Below are 19,641 nucleotides of genomic sequence, written 5' to 3'. Positions count from 1 at the left end.
TTAAAAAAAAAAAAAAGAACATAGGAACTATATTCAATACCTTGTAATAACCTATAATGGAAAAATAATCTGAAAAAATATATATAACTGAATCACTTTGCTGTACACCTGAAACCAACACAATATTGTAAATAAACTATATTTCAATTAAAAGAAAAAAGAACATGGACAATTGAGTCAGACTTCCAGGGTTCAAATCTCAATCTTTCACTCACCAGCTATATAGCCTTGAGGAAGTTACTTAACCTTTCTGAGACTCATTTTCTTCATCTGTAAAATGAATGATAATAATCTACTCATAAAGTTATTGTAAGGATTAATAAATTGAGGTATGCAAAGCATTTAAGAACAATTTCCAATACATCAAAAAATGCTCAGAAAATGTTAGCAGTTCTAGACTGAGCTTTGTGACTAAATTGTTAAGTGACTCAGGGCAAGTCATTTTCCATTTCTGGGCTTTAGTTTCCTCATGTGTAAAACGGGATAGTAAAATCTACCTTATATGCTAATATGAGGGTTAAATGAGATGGTACTCATAAACTGTCTACATAATACCTGACACATCAAAAGTACTCATTAAATGATATTTTTTTTGTCCTTTATCTTATGCTATGTCAAGGAGATTCCATAAGCATCACTGATACAGTTGTCTGTGCTCAAAGTAGATTTTGAACTTTCAGCTATCTCCTGTGGATATACTAAGCTGACTCAGCCCGTAAAGAAGAAAGGGTACAAAAGCCACAGTCTAGTGATGGAAAATCCCTTGGTGGGATGTTAGTAGAAGAGAAGTGTCAAAGTAGGAGAAGCCTGTAAGTATGTACTTAAGAGTTTTGAATCAAATGCTAGAGTGAAAAACATAGCTCTTATGCAATCTTGATGTAATACAATCTCAAGTTTTAGGAGTTAAAGCTACAGAAAATTGGAGATGCACCCAGACAAGGAAATGGCAGAAACTAAAAAGGAAAATGGGCTCTGTAAGAGGGAACTGGAAAAAGTGGCACACAGAAAAAGAAGCAGGAGGAAGAAGGAGGGAGGGAGAAAAAGGAAGTCAGGCCAGGTGGTCAGGAGGCAATCAGTCTTAGGAGGTTCTGAGCAAATACCTCCTTGCTCACAGTGGGAAAGCAATCACAAATAGGATTTTCCAACTAAAGACAGAAGAGCAGTGAGATGACCTTTAGGAGTGCAAGTCTCTAACTAGTAGATTAGTCAAGGCCCCCTCTCCTTACACCACCAGACTCCCAGATCAAGTTAGCCCAGGTGCTGGTGAGAGAAACTCAGCAATAACCCCCTGCTGTCATTCTAGATCAATAGGCCTAGGTGATTTCACCCAAGTCACTTAATGCATATGACTGAAACTTACCCATCTCTAAAAATCAGTGAAGAGAGTGCCAGGGGAAGGATAACTGACCAAGTTCTGGAATTTCTGGTCAGATTAGTTGGAGTCAATTTACAGTAGGAATTTTGGAATTTCTTAGATTCCAAATGATCACAATTTATCCTAGTAGTCAAAAAGCATAATGGGTGGGCTTCCCTGGTGGCGCAGTGGTTGAGAATCTGCCTGCCAATGCAGGGGACACGGGTTCGAGCCCTGGTCTGGGAAGATCCCACATGCCACGGAGCAACTGGGCCCGTGAGCCACAATTACTGAGCCTGCGCGTCTGGAGCCTGTGCTCCGCAACAAGAGAGGCCGCGATGGTGAGAGGCCCGTGCACCGCGATGAAGAGTGGTCCCCACTTGCCGCAACTAGAGAAAGCCCTCGCACAGAAACGAAGACTCAACACAGTCATAAATAAATAAATAAATAAATAAATAAATAAAAGAACGTGAATTTCTAAAAAAAAAAAAAAAAAAAAAAAAGCATAATGGGAACATTATAGCTATCAGTTGATTTCGCTACCCATATGGCTTCCAGTCTTGGGTACACAAGAACATTTATATTTCATCTCTCCAGACTGCATCTCTAAGATATCTGGAGTGCAGTCACCAGATGATATTACTATCTAAAGAATGGTACGAAGAATAGCTAAATGACATAGCTGAGAGTCATCATGGGAAAGTCCAGGGTCTGCGGTCCTGTGGAAGAGGCAGTAACTAATTTGCTTTCTCATCACCATTTCATTACATGTTTCTGGTTCAGTCTACCCATTGCTATGTCTCATGGTTTACATTCAGCTCATTTATAATACTTCTAATACCATCTTCTCCCACTAAACAAAGACTTCCTTAAAGATAGAGACCATGTCTTTTTTCCTTTTTTTTTTCTTTAAATCTCTGTATCCCACTGGTTAGCTCAGCATTAGGCCCTGGATTTAACACATATTTGTTGAATGAACAAGCACACAAGTGAATAGATGCTTAGAAACACATTCTGTTGAATCATGGTCAGATTTCTGTCCAAACCCCTCCAAAGGAGAATAATCACCTCCTCCTCCTTGTGGGAGTATCTACATAATCACAGAACAGCTGGACTGAAAGAGAAACCCCAGCTAAGACTAATTCTTTGTTGATCTTTCTAAGGTCGGCAAACAGGAGGATAATCAGCATGACTGAAGAGGGTGGGTAGAGTGCAGTGTCAAAAAGAACCTGGAGAGGAAGCTCTCTAAAACCTTGAATGTCATGAAAAGTCTAGTTCTTGAACTACTGTAGCTCTCCTGTTACCATGCCTCTGATCATCCTCTGTAGCTTCACTAATTCTTCTGTCCAAGTTTCGCAGAACAAGACAAGAATTGCTCAAAGGACAAGACACTAAAGAAAAGAAACACAGTAAAAAGCAAAAAAAAGAAAAAAAGCAAACCCTCATTTATTAACAGGATGTCATACAAGATTGTTTTGGCTGACACAATTCAGGATGTACTCAAAACCAAAGTCCCCTCCCCCTACTCCTCTTGGAGACTTTTGGTTTTTTTCCTCTTTCCTCTCCAAGGGAGAAGCTGACAGAAACATTAACTGGGAGATGGGAGTTGAGAGTGGTGCTTTACCATTCTGACCTCATTTGAAATGTAGAACTAATGATTTCTCATCAATGTGGTAAAGGTAAAATCTGTCATGTTTGACTGAACTACTAGACATCACTTTCAGTGCTTCTCAATCATAAAACCTTCCTTGGGACAGGAGATGAGAGGTTGGGAAAGTTATGATAAAGGCCATCAGAAACAAAATGCCATTCACACAAAGCTGGATCTAAGAGCAAACCCTGGTGATGCCAAAGAAACAATTTAACTATAAAAGATTCAAAATTTAATTCCCTTTGTTTAGCATTGCCAGATTTAGCAAATAAAAATACAAAAACAAGATATGTCCCAAATATTACATGGGGCATACTTATACTAAAAAATTATTCATTGTTTACTAAAATTCAAATTTAACTGGGAATCATGTATTTTATCTGGCAACCCTGACTTTTATTGAGGTCAAGGAAAGTTCCTACAAATTAATTCAATTGTTGCTTTAAATTTTCTAAACAAACAGAATTCTAGAAACAAACAGAATTCTAGAAACTATCTCTAAAAATTTTAGATGTCTGTTTTATTTTAAATAACTTTATTGAGATATAATGTACATTCTATACAATTCATCTATTTAAAATAAAATGTACAATTCAGTGGTGTTTGTTATGTTCACAGAGTTGTGCAACACTGATGTCTATTTTTTTGTGTTTATTTAGATGTGGTGTTGCATAGGATTCTACTACTGAGGCTCTGATTAATTTTCTGCCCTACATGCTGCAATATCTATGCCCTCTTCCTTCCTACTATTTCTTCTTCTTTTCTTTTTCTGTCCTTTCCTTCTAGTTTCTCCAACTTAGTTTTTTTTCCCTTTGTGATTACACTTTTTTCTTTAATTGTTTTTCAAATCACCAAAGTAAAGCAAACATATTTTACCTGTAAAAGATCCAAACTCAAAAATATATAGAGAAAAATATAAAGTTTCCTTTCCCACGCCTTCTCCCTTTCCTAAGGAAACCACTGTTAACAGATTGGCGTATATCCTTTGGGGGTCCCTTCCTTAGAGCATTTACTTACAAACATATACATATACACAAACACCTATATGTGTTTTTTAAACAAATGAGATGCTACTATATGCATTGCTCTGCTAGTTGCTTTTTTCTTTTCATAATATGTATTGTAGATCTTTCCATGTCAATACATACAAGTGTATCTCACCCTTTTGAATTTACTACCTAGTATTATTTAACTACCTATCAATACTTATTAATAATTTTTACTCTTGTGTTGTGGTCGTGGTGATGATAACAATGATGATATTTGTATCAATATATGTGTATGGGTGGTAAAGCTGAGGGAAAGGAGAAGTATAATAAATGGGACAAGCTTGTAAACTCTCCAGGACAGGGGGAACTCTGTAGGCACTGTGCTAGGTAGATAACTTAGTAGATAAACTCAACATATATGCAAAACAGTAAAGTAAAAGTTCAAGGCAGGATATTAAGATTTACAATGAATTGTAGAAACCCAAGAGAATTGAAGTCCACACAAAAACTTGTACATAAATGTTTATAGCAGCATTGTTTATAATAGCCAAAAAGTGGAAACAATGTAAATGTCTATCAACTGATGAACAGATAAACAAATAGTGGTGTGCCCATACAATGAAATGACATTCAGCCATAAAAAGGAATGAGGTACTAATATATGCTACAATATGCATGAACCTTGAAAACATTAAGTGAAAGAAGCCAGTCACAAAAGGCTACATATTGATTCTCTATATATGTGTATATATTATGCATATGTCATGTGTAGAATAGAGAAGTCCATACAGATAGAAAATAGATTAGTGGTTGCCAGTGGCTGGAGGTGGGGGGAATTGGGAGTGATTCCTAACGGGTATGGGGTTTCTTTTGGGGGTGATGAAAATGTTCTAAAATTGAATTATGGTCATGGTTCACAATTCTGTGAATATACTGAAAATCACTGAGTTGTGTGCTTTAAAATGGTGAATTTTATGACAAGTGAATTATATCTTAATAAGGCTATTATTTTTAAAAATTGTAGAAATCAAGCACTATAGGAATTCAAGAAGGAAAGATAATGCCAGCGGGGTGGGGGGCACTGGTGGCTAGAGTTGCTGGAGAAGGCTTCATAGAGGACTTGCACTAAACCTAAAAGATGAATATAGATTCGATATATTGATAGATGTAGGGAACACGTATCTAGACAGAAAAGAAGAACTTAATGAAATTTTCAGCACTGAGACTAGACAAGTTGTATGATAGTACAGTAGGTAGGAAGAGTCTGAAGGAGGCAGGAAACAAGACTATAAAGTCAGGCTTTTAATGTAGGCTAATGACCTTAAATTTTATCTAGTAGCTGACAAGGAATCCCAGAAAGATTCTGAGCAGGGAAAAATGTGATAAAACTGGAATTTCAGAAAGATTAATGTGATGTATTTACAGAGGAACAGATTGCACAATAAAGACCACTTAAAAGATTGCTGCAATAATCAATGCTTGAAACAGTGAGAGCTTGAACTAAGAAAGTAGTGAAAAATAGAAAGGAGAGAGTAGGTAAGCAAAATGCTGGAACCAGTCAACATCCACTCTATGTACTATGTGTTTTCCAACCAGAACAGGCTGATAGCCTAGAAAAGGGCAGAGTTACCTGCCAAATACTGGGTTTGCCACTGTTATTTTGTTGACTCAGGCCAACAGGATGGACCAGGATTAACTGCTCACTGCTCCAAACAGCACAAGCAATAACTCTACTGCAGTAGGTAGACTTAGCCTATCTGAAGGAATTCAGACCAAGAAAACAGGTTCCAATTACTTTTCATTGGTAAAAATTTTGACTTTTTGAAATGACCCACATTTATAAACATTCAAGTTCTTAACTATCTTCCTGAATGGGAGCACCAAGCTCTTATAAATTACTTTTTACATAAACGTTTACCTAGTATTTACCATGTGCCAGATACTGTCCCAAGGGCTTTACAGATATTACCTCATTTAATCCTCACAACATCCTTATGAGGTAGCACTATTATTAGCCCCATTTTATGGATGAGAAGCTGTAGCATAAAGAAATTAAGAGATTTTCCCCAAAATAACAGTAAGTGGTGGAGCTAGGATTCAAACCTAGACAGTACGGCTCCAGAATCCATGGTCTTAACCACTGTGCCTCCCATATGACCTTTACTTCCTAGCACTTACTGTAGATATAATTTGACATTTCTCTGTGCTATTATTTAATGTCTTATTACTTAATTAAAGGCTGTCCCTCAGTAAACCATAATCTCCATTAGGGCTGGGATTTTGTCTAGTTTTGTTGCTATTGTATTGCCAGCATGTAGCACAGTGGCATTTGGTGATCAATAAATATTTGTTGAATAAATTAATCAGTCTTTATTGACTATCACATTCTTCATTAACCTTGAACTTATTGCTCCCTAAAGTATTTTGTCCTCTATATTTTCTTTTCTTAAAAAGTTATTTATTTATTTGTTGAAGTATAGTTGATTTACAATGTTGTGTTAGTTTCTGTTGTATAGCAAAATGATTCAGATATATATATATATATATATATATATATATATATATATATATATATATATATATATATTCTTTTTTGGATTCTTTTCCACTATAGTTTATTACAAGATATTGAATATAGTTCCCTGTGCTATACAGTAGGACTTTGTCATTTACCTATTTTATATATAGTAGTGTGTATCTGCTAATCGCTAATCCCAAACTCCTAATTTATCCCTCCCCCTCCTTCTGACTTTGGTTACCATAAATTTGTTTTCTGTTTATGCTTGGTTCTGTTTTGTAAATAAGTTCATTTCTATCATTTTTTTAGATTCCACATATAACCTATATCATATGATGTTTGTCTTTCTGTCTGACTTACTTTACTTAGTATGATAATGTCTAGGTCCATCTGTGTTGCTGCAAATGGTATTATTTCATTCTTTTTTTATGGCTGAGTAATACTCCATTGTGTGTGTATATATATCTATATCTTCTTTATCCATTCATCTGTCAATGGATGTTTAGGTTGCTTCCATGTCTTGGCTATTGTAAATAGTGCTGCTATGAACATAGGGGTCCATGTATCTTTTTGAATTATAGATTTGTCTGGATATATGCCCAGGAGTGGGATTGTTGGATCATATGGTAGCTCTATTTTTAATTGAGGAACCTCCATACGGGTTTTCCACAGCGGCTGCACCAATTTACATTTCCACCAGTGTTGGAGGGTTCCCTTTTCTTCACACCCTCTCCAGCATTTGTTATCTGTATATTTTTTGATGATGGCCATTCTGACCGGTGTGAGGTGGTACCTCACTGTAGTTTTGATTTGCATTTCTCTAATAATTAGCGATGCTGAGCATCTTTTTCATGTGCCTACTGGCCATCTGCATGTCTTCTTTGGAGAAATGTCTATTTAGATCTTCTGTCCACTTTTTGATTGGGTTGTTTGGGGTTTTTTGTTGTTGTTATTGAATTGTATAAGCTGTTTGTATATTTTAGAAATTAAGCCCTTGTCAGTCACATCGTTTGCAAATATTTTCTCCCAGTCCATAGGCTGTCTTTTCATTTTGTTTATGGCTTCCTTTGCTGTGCAAAAGCTTATAAGTTTGATTAGGTACCATTTGTTTATTTTTGCTTTTATTTCTATTGCCTTGGGAGACTGACCTAAGAAAACACTGTTACGATTTATGTCAGAGAAATGTTTTGCATATGTTCTCTTCTAGGAATTTTATGGTGTCATGTCTTATATTTAAGTCTTTAAGCCATTTTGAGTTTATTGTTGTGTATGGTGTGAGGGTGTGTTCTCGCTTCACTGATTTACACTGTCCTCCATATTCTCTGTTCATAAGAAGATGCAGGAGAAATTGGTCAGTTAGCCTGTTTTCCTCAACCCTCTCTCTTTCAGCAGTTCTGAGAGTAGGAGAGGACTTCTTGCTCTTTCGTTCTGTTGGGAGCTCCCTGACTTCCTCTTCCTAGAACCAGGGCCTGTGCCCTTGGAATGGGCTCCTTCCAGGAATCAGACAACTGCATAATGACAGAAGGTAAAGAAGGTATAGTGTGGCCTTAAATCAGTGACCTAATTTCATTCTCTGCACCTTCTCCATTCCTTAAAAGGAAGCCTAAATATAGAACTACAGTCTGGCTTGCTTTCTCGAAATTTTATGTTAGAAAAAGATTTCTTTTTTCATGTCAGGCAGCTTCATTCTTAAAGGTGGCTTGGGTGTGATTACCCCAGCTCCTTTTAGTACTTTGAATCACCACAGGAAAGCACAGAAGTGGTACAGAAATCCTCTCTAACACCATAGCCAGATCCACTTGCTCTGTCTGCAAAAAGTCTGCAAAAGATGACTTAATTAGCCTCAGCAACTGCTTTTCACATTAACCACTTCTTTTTCAGCAGGAGGCAGTTGTGAAGGATGGGGAGAGGAAAAGGAACACATGCTTTCCTGATGAACTTCCAAATAAAAGTACAAAATAAAATAAGAGTACAGATAAAAAAACAAAAGATGAGCAATTATAACTACTCAAATTAGAATTCTCAAATGACAGAACAAGGGAGCTTGTAATTTAAGTACGAAGTATTTACTTCTGCAAAGTATATTTCCTTTCCTGGTCAGTTTGCTAAAATGGTAGTTTGGTAGGTTGGCCAGTCTATTTATCTGTCATACGTGCAAGTGCACACACATGTACGTGCACGTGTGCACTTTTTAGAGGCAACAATAATGACATACAGACTTAGAGTTCACCTACCTCCATTTTGTTTGTTCTCACTTTCCTTTTCAAATACAGACATTGCAGAGTAGTTCCAGTTAAAATTCCCTGGGATTTCTGTAAAGGAAATAAAAAAATTTAGAATGAGAATTTCTCATTGCCGATACCATTTTACTTAAATGAATGTTTAAGAAACTTGGAACTTGATCTCTGAAATCCAAAATAAATCTACCTCTAAAATACATATGCTAAATTTTAGAATTCATTTCATACATCCTTATCATAAAGTTATATTTTCAAAACTTGGGAAACAGATTCTACTTCCTGGCAACCAAATCTAAGCTGATAACTATAATCTGTCAGAAAAATTAGCTGAAACTTGGAAACAGGAAAAATAAATCATTGGGTGATCTTTTAGTGAAGTTCTGGGCTTACACCTTTGATTAGTTTTCTGTTGGACTATTCTATAACCACATAGGGCAGCAGTTAACTTGTAGATTTTCATCTAATATAGATATAAATATTTTCTCTCTGGTGGAAAAGATAACTCCAAAGGTTTTGATTAATGTACTTTAGGACTTTAAATAGTTTTGTATATAATTGAGAAACCTTAACTTTTTTTTAAATGAAATTGCCTATATACACACAGCTCCTAAATTTTTATTTGAACTGGCCTTAACATCTTACTGGTTCCCTCATTAATTAATGAGTTAAATAAAATCTGTGACACCTGTGCATTTTATATTTACATGAGAGTCATGTTTTTTAACCTTTTGAAAATTATCCTTTATCAAACTCCATAAGTATGCTACACAGAAAACCCTTCTATCTCTCCATCCTTAACCCAATTCAGAAAAGGCCAATAAAGTATGTTTATTTTAATTAATTAATTTCTTTCAGGTCTCCTAAGTCACTAAGTGTGCGTAAGCCAAGACTAGAAAATATTACATGTATTTTCATCTTAATTATCCCAAACAAGATTAGATGGGACAAAAATCCATAATTTTGGGGGAAGTGTTAAGTCTAAGTAAAAGAGTGTTTACAGCCAAGAGATGTTTGGCTGTCAGAAAAAAAAATTACCTGGGCAACTGTGATCACTTTGGAATGAGAATGCATCTTCCAGTTCTGCCCTCAGTGAGTCCCAAGTGACCTCATTAAGGATACAATTCATATTTCAATAATTTAGGCAGAGTTGCATCAAATAACTTGAGGAGCCAGGGAGTTAATAGCAGTTAGGTGTAAAACAACAAGAAATGAAGTGCTGGGTATTGTGACCAATTGGTGAATGCATGCTTCCTATAAAAGCATCCACATTTTTTAAAAAGTAAAATTAAATATTGTGTAGGCAGAAAAAATTCACTTGTGCTGCAAGTTTTGTACCCCAACCTAAGGTCTGTTTCTTCTGTCAACAGAATCTGTGTGTTCCTAACGAACGTGAGCAGTTCTAATAGCACCACTCTCTAGGCACCCAGTCCTACCCTCAGTTGCCTGAGAATTCTCAGGGACCCCCACAGTAGGCTTGGGGTTCCTACTGCTGAGAAAGGAGAGCCAAGGATGGGAGGTCCTGAAGTTCTGGATTCTCTCCAACCCCTGCAGGGCCATCGACAGCTTTGAGAGGGTAGCCTGGCCAAATGCACACAAGCAGCACAGCTTGGAATTTGAAATGGTTGTGACACTTAATGGCCAGCCAGGGACCTGAGTAATGACTATTTAGCTGGAACCAGGCACTCACCCAAGCTTGTGATGCTCTCTACACGCACATCACATTACATAGCCGCCAACTGGAAAATACATTTCAGCTGTTAAACTCAGGGGAGGAGTAGGAGAATGTGAGGGAAGGGAAGAAGAAATGCGATGTGGGAGGGAAAAGGGAAGAGATGGAGGGAAAAAAAAAGGATTAGGAGCTAGAGAACTGGGTTTCATTTCAAAGTTTGCTACTAATTAACGACAATGTGACTTGGGGCAAGTTATTAACCACTTCATGCCTTAAATTTCTTCTAAAGTGAGAATAATTTTTTTTTTAAGAAACAGAAAATAAATTTAGCAGATACAAGATGGAGAAAGATCTGATAGGAATAAATTTGCCAGAGAGAGGTTTAGAGGTAATTATGTATTACAAACTAAGTACAACATTAGTTTCCATTAGGGAGCTAAGAAGAGCTGTGAGAGGATTAAATTAAATAATGTATGAAAACGTCTGCCACAGTACTTGACACAAAGTAGTCAATCAACAAATGGCAATGTTTTAAAATTTTAATATACACACCCACCAGATTAGTAAAAAAAAATTTAAGTCTAATAATATTGTGTTAGAGAGAAAGTGGAACCACTGGAACACTTACATACTGTTGGTGGTATTAAAAATTGGACAAACCACTCTGGAAAACCATTTGGCCGTATCTAATAAAGTTGCTGGAGCATTTACCCTATAACCCAGCTAGTCCATCTTACTTATATACCCTAGGGAAACTGTCATAGTATGTCACATACGAAGATGTGTGCAATAGCACTGCTCATAACAGCAAAACTGGGAAACCAACCAAATGGCTATTAATGATAGAATAGAGAAGTAACTTGTGGTTTGTTCATAAAATGGAAAGCTACATAGTAGTGAAAATGAGTGAGCTAAGTTACACATATTAACATTGTTAAATCTCAGGAATATAATACTTAGGGAAAAAACAAATTGCAAAAGAATACATAAAATATTATTCCACTTATGTAAAGTTAAAGATCATGTAAAACTATATCATCAGGGATAAATACTTTCAGGGTAAACCTATAAAGAGAAACAACGGAATGAAGAATACCAAATTCAGGATAGAGGTTAGGCAGAGGGAAGGGGATGGGATGGAAGAAGCATACGGAGTGCTTCAAGCTACATTTGTGCTCATGGTGTTACTCTTTACAACTTACACATTTGTGATAAACTTTATATCTCTTCAATATATGATAATAACAAAAGGACTAAAAAATTAAAGTGAACATACCAGATAGGAAATACTCTTCCTATGAGGAAGAATAATTACTCTGGAGAGTAATTTTTATTTTTATTTTTTTTAATAATTTTATTTTATTTTTTTCAGCTGTGTTGGGTCTTCGTTGCTGTGCGTGGGCTTTCTCTACTTTCATTTAGCGGGGACTACTCTTCGTTGCGGTGCGCGGGCTTCTCATTGTGGTGGCTTCTCTTGTTGCAGAGCACGGGCTCTAGGCATGCGGGCTTCAGTAGTTGTGACACATAGGCTTAGTTGCTCCGCGGCATGTGTGAATCTCCCGGACCAGAGATTGAACCCATGTCCCCTGCATTGGCAGGCAGATTCTTAACCACTGCACCACCAGGGAAGTCCTCAGAGAGTAATTTTTTTTTTTAATAAATTTATTTATTTATTAATTTATTGGCTGCGTTGGGTCTTTGTTGCTGTGCGCGGGCCTCCTCTAGTTGCGGCAAGCGGGGGCTTGCAGAGCACGGGCTCTAGGCGCACGGGCCTCAGCAGTTGCAGCACGCAGGCTCAGTAGTTGTGGCTCACGGGCTCCAGAGCACAGGCTCAGCAGTCGTGGCACACAGGCCCAGTCGCTCCGCGGCATGTAGGATCCTCCCAGGCCAGGGCTCAAACCCATGTCTCCTGCATTGGCAGGCGGATTCTCAACCACTGCGCCACCAGGGAAGTCCTGAGAGTAATTTTTAATTAACACTTACTAAAAGAGTTGGCCCAATTCAGATTACTACATGAAAATATTTTTTTTATTTTGAGATAATTTTAAACTTACAGAAGAGTCACAAAAATAGTATAGAGAATTTCCATACACTCTCCACCCACCTTCTTATGTTAATATCTTACATAATGATTAAACAATTAACAAACTAAGAAATTAACCTTGGTATAATACTATTAACTAACGTACAGAAAATATATATTTTTTACCAATTCTTTCCACTAATGTCCTTTTTTGTTGTTGTTGTTCCAGCATCTAATCCAGGATCCCACATTACATTTAGTTGTACGTCTCCTTCAATATGTGACTGTTCCTCATTCTTTCCTTGTTTTTCATAATCTTGAGAGTTTTGAAGGGTATTGGCCAGTTGTTTTGTAGAAGGTGCCTCAACTTGAGTTTGATATGCCCTTCTCATTGCATCATATCAGGGGATACATGCTGTCATATGTACTCCTAGTGATGTGAACCTAGAACGCTTGGCTAAGATGGTGTCTGCCAGAACTCTGCACTGTAAACTTACTATTTTTCCCTCTGTAATTACTAAAAATTTGGGGGGAGGATCATAACATTTTAAAAAGAAGATTGAAAAACACTAGAGCCATAAATGAGTCATCAAGGAGAAGTCAAGAAATAACACCAGCCCCTATAAGACATGGTTACAGAAACTAAAGCTCTTAGACATGAGAATCTAAAGGTAGAAATAAGAGGTCCCACCTTGAGCTGATAATCTCCAAGCTGCCTAGACCTTGAACTGAGTCACATAACACAGAAACAAGAATGACCTTACTAAAACTTGGGGTTGAGGGTGGAATACTGGTCTACTGATATTTCAGCCTATAGAGTTCCGATTGGTATCACATTGCAAACCATCCTCAAGTTCTCCCAAGCCACAGCTGTGATTCTGTGCTGCCAGCATCCTGTACCCTCCCCACACTTCTTATATACAAAAAACTGGCAAATTTACTAAGTATAAAGTATTAGAGAAAGTCTTTATATATTTAGCTCAGTCTGAAAACTACATAAACTAAAACACAATGCAGTCTAGCAATGGCATATTTGTGATACAAGAATAGCCAATGACTCTTAGTACTAGAATATCATAGACTGCATGCACGCAAGTCATTATTGGCTTTCAATGAACAAATCGGTCTTCCAGAGAGTAGAGTTCTTTACCAGCAAAGGAACACACCCCTGGTTGACTTGAATGCTTTTGGGAATCTGAGGAAAGGACTCTCACATAGAAGCAGATGTGCCCATCATCCCCTGACTAAAATAAGAACTACGTTTTCCCCAAAACAGTTGTGTAAAATCATGGAAGCTTCCAGTCTACTCCATTAAGGTTTCTCTGCGTTAGCTATTATATCCAATGCACAAATTCCCAGAGTTACTCCAGAAATCAATGTTCCCCCATCCCAATTCCCGCCCCATGAATCTCAGCAAAGGTAACAAAAGTTTTCTTTTTAATTTTTTCTTTTTAAAAAAAAAATGCAACAGAAGCACATATACTAAACAAATAAATAAATAAAAATAAAATAAAAAGCAAGCCTTACCCTGAAATGCTTTTAAACGGCACAGCCTGAGAACTGCCAGTACTCCACACTACACCTGTCTTCTCAGTTACAGTTCCTGCCTTATCCCCTCCTTATTTCAACCATAAATTCTTTCTGACTGGAAAACACAGATCTTCTAAACTTAGTAACTTTAAAACTCTGGGAGGGGTAGGAAGACGTTGAAACATCTACTAGTCTATGAAGCCATTTAGATGACTAGATCTCCTTCAGCTTCCTACGTCTGATTCCCGGCTTCTGGGAACTTGCCAAATTCTTTTTTTGTAGATTTTGAAATTCTGTTTCCTCTAGATAGGGAAAATGAAGAGAGTTTCAAAACCCTTGTTTGCAAACTGCTTCTTCCAAAGGTGGTTCATGGACCCCTCATAACCTTTCAATTAACTTGGATTTGGTTTCAAGTGGTTTAAAGCAAATAGCTGAAGATGAATATAAAACAAACTTCAAACACAAAATGGAGTAGAAAAAAACCTGCAAAACACTATAGTTTCTTAGCCACTGTTTTCATTTTCAAACTCATGGTCTTCCCCAGGAGTTACCTGCTCAGCCTATAAGGCAGGCTGTGTAAAGCTACTGTGTGCTACAAAACCCCTATTTTCTGCCTAGAGCTTTAAATTGGGTCTGAACAAATATTGGAGTCCACACAATCTCCTTCTGGCGCTTGTAATTTTGCAGTCTCACAGAGAAAGCTCCTTATTAGGTAGTATAATACTGATGCTTTGGGATAGTTTATTTTCCCTTTCTTTTAGTCTATAAAAATGAGTCAGTGTTTATTAAGCGGGTCTTAACTGTTTTGCACGTATATGTAGTTAACAAATATCTGTTGAATGGAATCTTAGAAATCAAGTACTATGTTCTTTTTTAAACAAATTTTATTTGTTTTAAAACTGGGGACGAGATTGAGATAATAGAAAGAGTGCTGACTGTTGGGGAGTTTGAAAACTCCTGTTCTGTTCTCAGCTGGATTCCTAAATTATTTGTATCTAAAGCAAATGACTCTTTCCTTCAGTTCTCTAGCTTTTCTCATCTATAATAAAGGGCAATACCTGTCACTTCCCTTTGTCACCCCCCCCCAAATTTAATGCAAAGCAGGGTTTTTTCAAATACTATTATGTACAGCAAGGAGGTTTCAGAACACTCTTCTGAAGTGGATTAAGGGTAGAGGGGAGCAACAGGAGGAAAAGGGTACTCCCTCTCCTTCAACTTGAATAACTCTGATTTTATCTGGGATTTTCCTATATTCTAAATTGAAAATTAGTTTCTCCTGCTAAAAACAAAGTTGGAAGATCAGCTGGTGCTTCTGGGGTAAGTGTTTATTTGAGCAAGTTAAAATGTACATTTGTAGATGTAACTCAACCTCCAGCCAGGCCAGGTGCAGTTCAAAGTCCTTAAACAGCCTCTCTCAATGTACCTAAGATTGGCATCTATGTGGTCTTGGCACAAATTCTCAACAAAAGCTGGAACTTCTGGGAACCACTGAAGATATTTCACCTCCTCACCTCCATCTTTTCTATTCCCACAGTCACCCCATAGTTCATTAAGACACTTAGTCTTCTCCTCCCCTGTTTTCATGACAATTAATTCTCCTGGTTTTCCTCCTCCTGCCTCTTTGACAGCTCTGCAGTGTGATGTAGTAAATTTCCGCTGACCTAACTCTAAACCCTGGAGCCAACCAACACTGTCAAATGTATGACCTTGGTCTAATGAGATAATCACTCTGAACTTCTCCTTATCTCTCACATGAAGATAATCACTTCACCTTGGTTGCAAGGATTATATAAAATAAAGTATATCAAGCTTTTTTTTTTTTTACAATGCCTTGCACATAATAGGTGCTCTTCCCCCAAGGCATTGTTCTTATCCCTGTTTTCTGTGTGTGCTTTCCCTGAGTTATGATATATCCTCTCATTGCAGCTCTAGCCCTGGCTCCTAAAACTATCTCTAGTCCCAAACTTAAAACTGTTGGACATTTCCTCTTAGGTGCTCACTCTCATCTCAAGATAAACATGTTCCAAAATGACATTTCTTACCTTCCCTGATTTTAAGCATATCTGATCCTCTGCCTTATTATTCTGTAACTTGTTCATAAAATTTAAGAGTTACCATCTATTCCTTCTCTGATCACCTCTCAGGTTCTATATATTACATTTGAGGGTCTCTTGAAGCTACTACCTCCTTTCTAATCCCACTAATATCATCAGATTCTTTATACCTTCCTCCTGGATTCAATATCCTGTTATTTGCTTCCAACTTTTATAAACTATCCACTGCTGCCCTAGAGCAGAACACTGATCATGACTTCTTAGCAGCTCAAAAACCTTCAATGGCTTCCCATGGGTTACTGAATGAAGTTCAGTTATATTATCAGCCACACATTCAAGATGCTCTAATTTGAACTGTTCTCTCATCTTTCTCTTCCACTATTTACCTTTATTCAAACTGGCCTATGTACTTTTCCCTCTATATGGCCCATGCTTTCCTGCATCTATGCCATTGCTCACACTGTTCCTTCCAAGGGTAATGCCCTGCTCTGTATCAGTCAAAATCTTTCAAAGGTTATTTTACAAAGGCCTGCTCAAATCCCATGAACTTCTCAATGAAGTTTCTCTGCTCCCCCAATCCAGAAATAATCTTTCCTCCAACCCAACTCCCATACCATTTGGTTGATATTATTTTCCTAAAACTAATAGTTTTTCTTGTGTTATAATCATCTTTTTTTTTAACATCTTTATTGGAGTATAACTGCTTTACAGTGGTGTGTTAGTTTCTGCTTTATAACAAAGTGAATCAGCTATACATATACATATACCCCCATATCTCTTCCCTCTTGAGTCTCCCTCCCCCCTTCCCTATCCCACCCGTCTAGGTGGTCACAAAGCACTGAGCTGATCTCCCCGTGCTACGTGGCTGCTTTCAACTAGCTATCTATTTTACATTTGGTAGTATTTATAAGTCCATGCCACTCTCTCACTTCGTCCCAGCTTATGCTTCCCCCTCCCCGTGTCCTCAAGTCCATTCTCTATGTCTGCGTCTTTATTCCTGTCCTGCCCCTGGGTTCTTCATAACCATTTTTAAATTTTTTAATTTAAAATATTTTTTAGATTCCATATATATGTGTTAGCATACGGTATTTGTTTTTCTCTTTCTGACTTACTTCACTCTGTATGACAGACTCTAGGTCCATCCACCTCACTACAAATAACTCAATTTCGTTTCTTTTTATGGCTGAGTAATATTCCATTGTATACATGTGCCACATCTTCTTTATCCATTCATCTGTCGATGGACACTTAGGTTGCTTCCATGTCCTGGCTATTGTAAATAGAGCTACAATGAACATTGTGGTACATGACTCTTTTTGAATTATGGTTTTCTCGGGGTATATGCCCAGTAGTGGGATTGCTGGGTGGTATGGTAGTTCTATTTTTTAGTTTTTTAAGGAACCTCCATACTGTTCTCCATAGTGGCTGTATCAATTGACATTCCCACCAACAGTGCAAGAGGGTTCCCTGTTCTCCACACCCTCTCCAGCATTTATTTTATTTATTTATTTATTTTATTTTATTTTTTTTATGTCCAGCATTTATTGTTTGTAGATTTTTTGATGATGGCCATTCTGCCTGGTGTGAGGTGATACCTCATTGTAGTTTTGATTTGCATTTCTCTAATGATTAGTGATGTTGAGCATCCTTTCATGTGTTTGTTGGCCATCTGTATATCTGCTTTGGAGAAATGTCTATTTAGGTCTTCACCCATTTTTGGATTGGGTTGTTTGTTTTTTTGATACTGAGTTGCATGAGCTGCTTGTAAGTTTTGGAGGTTAATCCTTTGTCAGTTGCTTCATTTGCAAATATTTTCTCCCATTCTGAGGGTTGTCTTTTCGTCTTGTTTATGGTTTCCTTTGCTGTGCAAAAGCTTTTAAGTTTCATTAGGTTCCATTTGTTTATTTTTATTTTTATTTCCATTTCTCTAGGAGGTGGGTCAAAAAGAATCTTGCTGTGATTTATGTCATAGAGTGTTCTGCCTCTGTTTTCCTCTAAGAGTTTTATAGTGTCTGGCCTTACATTTAGGTCTTTAATCCATTTTGAGTTTATTTTTGTGTATGGTGTTAGGGAGTGTTCTAATTTCATTCTTTTACATGTAGCTGTCCAGTTTTCCCAGCAACACTTATTGAAGAGGCTGTCTTTTCTCCATTGTATATAATTATCTTTTTGAATTTCATCTCCTCTATCAGATTGGTAAGTGTGAAAATGGCTGATTAATTTCTGTATCCTGTAAAGCCCTAGCACAGGGCCTGGCTTCTAAGTAGGAGATCAGCTAAAAAAAATTTTTTTTAACTTAAAAATGAATAAAGACCAACAACAGGTGAGTTCATTAAGAATATCAGACCATGGAAAACCTTTCTGAAAAAATACATGTTACAAGATGTCTCCTGCTGATAACTTCATCAAGACAATTGCCATAAAGAATACAAACACTTTATCTGGTGATGTTTAAAGTCAGTTCCAGGATCTGTACATCTCGCAGTTAAAACCAATCCAAAGACACATTCCCCTTAGCTGCCCTACTTCGTTAGATACAAATATGGCAGCCAAAAAGTGGGGAGCGTCTGTGATTAACATAACACCTAATCTAAACCGTGAGGGATTTTCGGGCCCCACATGTCACTTCTCTGCTGCTGGTCTATGCTCCATTACTCTACTTCACAGCAGAAGGCAGAACATTTCTAATGCTACCAGGTCAACAAACTGTGGGAATTTAAGTCACTCCAGTATGAGGTTACCAGTCCCCATCTGTCCCCAGGAAACCCTGGCTTTGAGACTAAACTGGGAACATCCCTGGATCACAGTGCCAACTACAGTTGTCAAGTGGTTTTCTCACATCATATGGGGTTTTATTGGGTCTAAGGAGAGTCACAGAGGGATCAGACTCAACTAAATTAAACTAAACCCAAGTGAAAAGAATCACATTGCCTTCCACTCCCACCAGGAATGTCTGGGCTGGGAGCCATCCTGGATCTTGCATGGCCTCTCAGGGTCACTCTGATTCTGAAAATTACAGAATTTCACAATTGGAAAAACACTGGGAGATATCTGGTCCATCCTCCCACCCAGAGCAGTCATTCCCTGTGTTCAGCAACCCTGGCCACCTTGCTTAAATACTTCCAGTGAAGAAGAAATCACTGTCTCTCAAGACAGCCTCTACATTTTCAGACAGCTCTATTTATGAATTCCTTTATTCATTAAATTTCTCCTGACTTCTATAAGCCCTGAAGGCAAGCAAGCACCAACAGTAGGGCCTGCCTAAATTCTACCTTCATCTTTTCCCAGTTGGTGAGCACTGACATGAACAAGCATCCAGCCCTTGAGTGTGCTACCTTATATATTACCCTTCACTCATCATCACCTTCCATCATGTGGTAATGTGGTCAAATGTACTGGGTGCTGTGCCCCAGGGTCCTGAGCCCTGAAATCTGGCTGATCCACCTACTACCTGAGCAGCAACCAATAAAACAATTACGAGCACCTTACTTGTTTTTCAGCACAGATCTCGGACATCTTAGCTTTGCTGCTTGCCCTGATTCTTTTTTTTTTTTTTTTAACATCTTTATTGGAGTATAATTGCTTTACAGTGGTGTGTTAGTTTCTGCTTTAT

At 37.6% G+C, this 19,641-nt stretch overlaps 1 protein-coding gene across 1 annotated transcript in view; it reads right to left on the bottom strand.

Moving 5' to 3' along the window:
• LOC103020035 (phospholipid-transporting ATPase FetA-like) overlaps positions 1–19,641 on the bottom strand; it is a 113,949-nt gene that overhangs the window by 61,848 nt on the left and 32,460 nt on the right. The window contains exon 3 of the mRNA XM_057549434.1: positions 8,747–8,824. Coding sequence (XP_057405417.1) covers positions 8,747–8,824 — 78 coding nt within the window. The remainder of the gene's footprint in view (positions 1–8,746; positions 8,825–19,641) is intronic.

The sequence above is a fragment of the Balaenoptera acutorostrata genome, chromosome 6 (genome assembly GCF_949987535.1).
Source record: "Balaenoptera acutorostrata chromosome 6, mBalAcu1.1, whole genome shotgun sequence".
Taxonomy (NCBI): Eukaryota; Metazoa; Chordata; class Mammalia; order Artiodactyla; family Balaenopteridae; genus Balaenoptera; species Balaenoptera acutorostrata.
Note: the sequence above shows the minus strand (reverse complement) of the source record. Positions and strands in the feature narration are given on the sequence as shown.